At 38.9% G+C, this 5,310-nt stretch overlaps 1 protein-coding gene across 1 annotated transcript; it reads right to left on the reverse strand.

Moving 5' to 3' along the window:
• Positions 1–283: 283 nt before the first annotated feature.
• LOC139813336 (lysozyme) lies at positions 284–4,837 on the reverse strand. Its single transcript, XM_071778804.1, has one exon. The coding sequence runs from the start codon at positions 4,360–4,362 to the stop codon at positions 3,871–3,873; it is 492 nt and encodes a 163-aa protein (XP_071634905.1). The 5' UTR covers positions 4,363–4,837; the 3' UTR covers positions 284–3,870.
• Between the last annotated feature and the right edge of the window lie 473 nt (positions 4,838–5,310).

The following is a 5,310-nucleotide window of genomic DNA, read 5'->3' on the forward strand; positions in this document are numbered from 1 at the left end:
TAATTTCCCCACTTAGGTATCTAAATGCAAGAATGGCTTCCTACCGTCATAGAGTAGAGCGATCCGCAAATTGAGGAATTCCGGAGAGATTCAATTTTTCAGGGTTTATGCTCAATATTTGTTGTATTCATTCAACCGTTAAGAAATCCGAATGCTTGGTGTTAAAAATAATCGAAATAATTAATTATTTCTATTATAATAGAAGTATTATTTTCCGCTGTCTTGTATCAAGAAATTTATGTTTAAATGTAAAATTAAATGTAAAATGAAAACCGCCTTACAATTAGCTTTTACAATTTTTATTTCGAATTTTTCAAAATTGTGACACAATGAAGTATTTTCGAGGCAAAAATCGTATTGACCTACAGCATATTGAACTACAATAATTACAAGATTATAACCGGTCTGAACCAATATTGTTGGCAGGTAGTCGTTAGATCGAAACTTCACGAAATGATGAAAAATGGCAAGGATAGTAATTGTTAATAAACGGTTGGGTATCGAAAGAAGGTCGGGGATAATTACGGCGGCCAGTTACGTGGCGAAGTTATGGCGCGCTTCAAATAAGAAAGATAGAAGAGGAAGATAAAAGAAGAAAGAAGAGGGGAGTCTAGATTTACTTCCTGTATAATTTTATTCCCCGATAAATTGACGATAGTGTTTTTTCTCCCATTAACCGCGTCTTTTCGCAGTTTTCGCAGAAGTGAAACATCGAAACACACCAATGAGTGGCAATATGTGCGCGCGTGCGCACGTGTGTGTATGTATATATGCATCTTCGCGCAATTGCGTAATCATAAGTCGCTGAGAAAGCGCAACGTGCTCTTCACGCTCTATTCCTTTACTTCGCACGTCGCGGCGTCGCGTCCGTATACGTATATTCGCCGACACGTTACACGATTAATTGCTACGGCATGATACCGAAGAGATCTCGCTTTTAATGCGCAAACCGCAATTTTCCCGTCGACGCCACGAGTCTTCCTTGCTCGCGTTGCCAACGAGTATTATCTTCCGACGAACCGTTCTTATGCGACGATCAACAGTCGCAATGACGCACAATGATAAGAAAGTGAGAGCTAATTTCATCGTTTACTTTTATCTGAAGAGGTCTTTTAATTTGGTAAATCGAGTGAGAAAATTAAGGATAATGCAAATAAAGAGCAGACTTTTCTAAATAATGGCGAAATATTATCAAAAAGCGTAATAATATAAAAAATTCAAGAGCTATTAAAGAGATTTTAAGAATTTTGATAAAAATTATCGCGTCTCCGTTACCAATTTCTATAGTTACAATACACAATAAAATTGTCGTTTTATTAGAAGAAAATAAAAAAGATATAGCAGGCGTTAGTGATAAGTCAATCGATAATCGGCCTCCAATTATCTTAACGGTCGGTCGACAACCGATTCGAGCGTACGTTTCGAGCGATGCCTTCAGCTCGCACGAAGCGGTCGTCCGTAACGAGCGAATAATGACCTGGGTCGCTCTCACGCGTCTGCCTCTCAGCTGTTCACTTCCGCTAGTGAAAGGTGCATGCACTGCAGCCGGGAGCTATGATAAAATGCACTTACGTGCATCCTCGTGGCGCGCATCGCTCGAGCCAAAGCGGCGCTCCGTTAGCGATCGGCAGCAACGAGCGAAGGCAGGCTCGGATCGTCCCGATTTGAAAATTCTATTATAAGTAAGGCAGACCTATTGGATCTTTAAAATCGTAGCACGCAAAACGTTACGCAATCGTTGCGAGAGATCCTCGCAAGAAAAAAGAGCTTTCGAGAAATCGTCGAGAGATCCGAGAGAATAATCTCAGATTGCGTGGCACATCTATTTCATCGAAATTCTTTTTCGGGACCTCTCAGATTATATAGACATCGACATCGCGAATCTTTCACTCCTCAAATGCTCCGTTATGCAATTCAGACACACACATACACAGTCATGCGCTCACTATCTCGCGCTTGGTATGCATTATACGTACAAATCTAAGCAGATGATTCAACCGATTTTCATGAGAGAAAGAGAGAAACGCGGGAGGGATTCCTGAATGCTTAAGAAAGTTTATTCTCTATTCGTTTAGATCGTATAATCGCAATTTTCCTCGATTCGTAATACGCTTTGAAATACGAAATATTTCATCAGAAGAGAGTAGTCTTCCTAGATAATTTTATATAGGAAGAGCTCGCTTCCTATAATTCTGGGAAATTAACTGTTCTTTTATTTGAATTACAGTTTTCGACAAAAATTTCATTTTTTCCCTTATTAAAATGATTTATCTCACTGTTTTTGCGAAACGAAATTTTGCAACGTCGTTATCAAGCCGTCTAAAAATATTTGGAAGTCTAGAATTTATTTCGCACAAATCAAGATAAACTAGGACATTAAAGACGTATAACACATTTTATAGGAAGCCGAGAAATCGAAATCTGTCACTGACCTTGATATCAAATTCAGAAGAGAGGACACTAATTAGAGAAACACGCGACACGCATTACGCAAAAGATCGAGAATCGTTCGCCGAGTTTTATAAGTCGCGGCCTTGGAAATTGATATCGCTGCTTTGAAACTCGAATCTAAAAACAGCTGTATTTTCGCAATATCTCGATTGTATTCGCGAAATTTGCCAAAGATACATTTGTTTGAATTTTGCTGTGTAATGATAGTACAGAATTACTTTCAATTCTTACTTAATTTTCTTTAAAATAAATTTATTTGGCAAATAAGTGGTTCTTACCTCAAACACTACTTTTAATTATCTCAAATTATTTTTGAATAATTTATTCAAATTAAAAACTCTAAATTGAGAATTTTTGAAAATTTTAATATCTTGGAATTATTTGAATAAGAGATTAGTATATAAATCGCTCTTTTGTAACAATTTATAAGAAAGTGGACTAAGAGTCAGCCGATAATAATTCTTAATTATTTTATTACTTTATAATATAACATATATTTTTTAATATAAATAATATTGAGTTAATTCCGTATAATATACTAATTTATGTTATACATATAATATTGCTCTACATTTTGAGAGAGACAGATTATATAATATATATAATAATAAATTTTATATATTTCTTATAATAACATATAAATGTATCTAAAATGTATAAATATAATAGTTAAATTATAAGATCAAAATGGAAAGGTATCTCAATTTATGTAAATTTGTATATTATCTAGTTTAAGATCTATATTATATTTCAGTTATAAACTATATTTTATGGCACAAAATTACTGGCTTGCAACATTTTGATATTACTCTTTTTGAGAAAATTTTAAAAGCTTATTACTTCCTCGCTTTTACACAGAGATATTTAGTTACACAAGGTTTATGCATTTTACTTCTGAATTTCGCAGATATACGACATTCCACGGCTTGGGGGACGATCTTCTTAAATGTCACACACGCAATGCGAGTATAAAGAGATGAAATGGGGAAGACATCGGCGAAATCTCATCACGTACGGTTTTGCGATTCTAACAGGTGAAATTTCTAAACCATTTCGCGTAGTGTCGTCTGCCAAGCCGTGCAACATAAGTTTAAGACGGTCATGCAGGTCTTGCGTCATAAGTGGCGTCGATCCAATCGGTTTATATCCATATTCATAAAGCACACCGGTGTACTTTGTTTGTGCAACGTATTGCGTACGTCGCGAGTACGGCGCGCGCAGTTAGAAGAATCCTAACAATCTGTCGGAATGCAATTATCTGATGGGCTCGATTACGTAAGCTTGTAATTAGCTTTCTAATTCGTGTGAAATTTAATTCGTGAAAAATTATAAGAGATGCAAAGATTTTACGGAAGTAAAATTAAGAGCAAAATTCGAGTCTCTCGTATCGATTGTAGTCAATTTGTCAAACGACAATCACTACAGGATCGGATCGGCTTCGACCTCGGCCGTTTCGATCTCGGTTGCCATTCTTCTCCTCCGTGTGCAATGCGCGAGATTGGGCAGCGGTTTGTTCTTGCATTTCTTCATCCACCCGTCCCACGCTTTGAAACCGTCCCGATCGAAGATCTTCTTGGCGCACGCGATGTCGTCCTGTATGTCGTCGTTCAGGAAGTCCTCGCAGCGTTTATTACAAATGCCACCTGTGCGTCCCCTGGTGCACCACTTGGCACTGTTAATCTGAAGGATACCATGCGAATAGCTGGAGGCTGTCTTTGGACCAGTCACTAGCGCCGTGTTCATCCCACTTTCGCTTTGCATCAGACAGACCCAGTTGCTGATTAAGGTCTTGCTGATCTTAGCACGCTCCAGCTCCCTCACGGCCTCGCATTGCGCGAGTATCCTCCCCTCCGCCGGCGAATGGACAGTTACGATCGTCAGGACGAACAGGATCACCCACGATCCCCTCATTTTTCGACGAGAATTAATATTTGCCGATTAATATTCGTTACCTGGCAAGTCGTATAAAAGGCGTCTTTCTCGATCACTTGAATCACTAATTGAGCGACTGCTCGAATGAATCGAGCAACGAACTTGAAGCTATCCAACGGCTGTTTGCGTGTGAAGAATTTAGTTGTTGGATATCATTCAGTGAGGCTCAAACCTCAACACTTTGTGATTAGAAAGACATTAAAAGATGAAGATCTTCGTCACAGTCTGGCATCTAATTCGGCACTTTAACAACTTTAATTCCAACGTGTTTGTCTTTAATCGGTACCGCTTCTGATAAAGAATTATGCTCGAGTAGGCTGCTCAGGATATTTTCAATTACTGAGATAAATTAACGACCTTGCGTCTCCCTTCCGAAACGTAACGTGATGCAAGGTGTTGACAACGATATATCGCACTGAGGATTCACGCGGAACTCTGTCTTATAAATGCGCCGTCTGCCGCTAATGCCGCGAACGATCGCAGGCGACCTTGAGCTTGAGATATACGCTATTATCTACCAACGCCGTAATAAAACGCAAGCCGATAAGACCCTCCTTTCGCCTTCCGCTATTGCGCGTCACGCATCGCGATCTCGCCGCGTCTCTGCTCTGTTAATGCACATGTGCATCTCCCATGGCTTCCACGAGTAGAGAATTTTATGTCCGATAAGGGTGACGTTCTCGAAGAGGTCATTAGCTCTCTCTAAGACAAACAGGAGATAATAGAATCGAAGAAGTGTTACAGTGTTATCGACCTCTTCTACAAAAACAGCGCAGTTTCTTCTCACAGTCAGTATAATTCCCCACGGGCGTGAAATTCTTGGGATCCTTAGATTACGGAGACAAATCACGAATAAAGTTACCTATCACACGAGCCATAAAAATTAAAAGTGTAAAAAATCTGAAGTCCCAGATATTTTACATTTTA

The sequence above is a fragment of the Temnothorax longispinosus genome, chromosome 5 (genome assembly GCF_030848805.1).
Source record: "Temnothorax longispinosus isolate EJ_2023e chromosome 5, Tlon_JGU_v1, whole genome shotgun sequence".
Taxonomy (NCBI): Eukaryota; Metazoa; Arthropoda; class Insecta; order Hymenoptera; family Formicidae; genus Temnothorax; species Temnothorax longispinosus.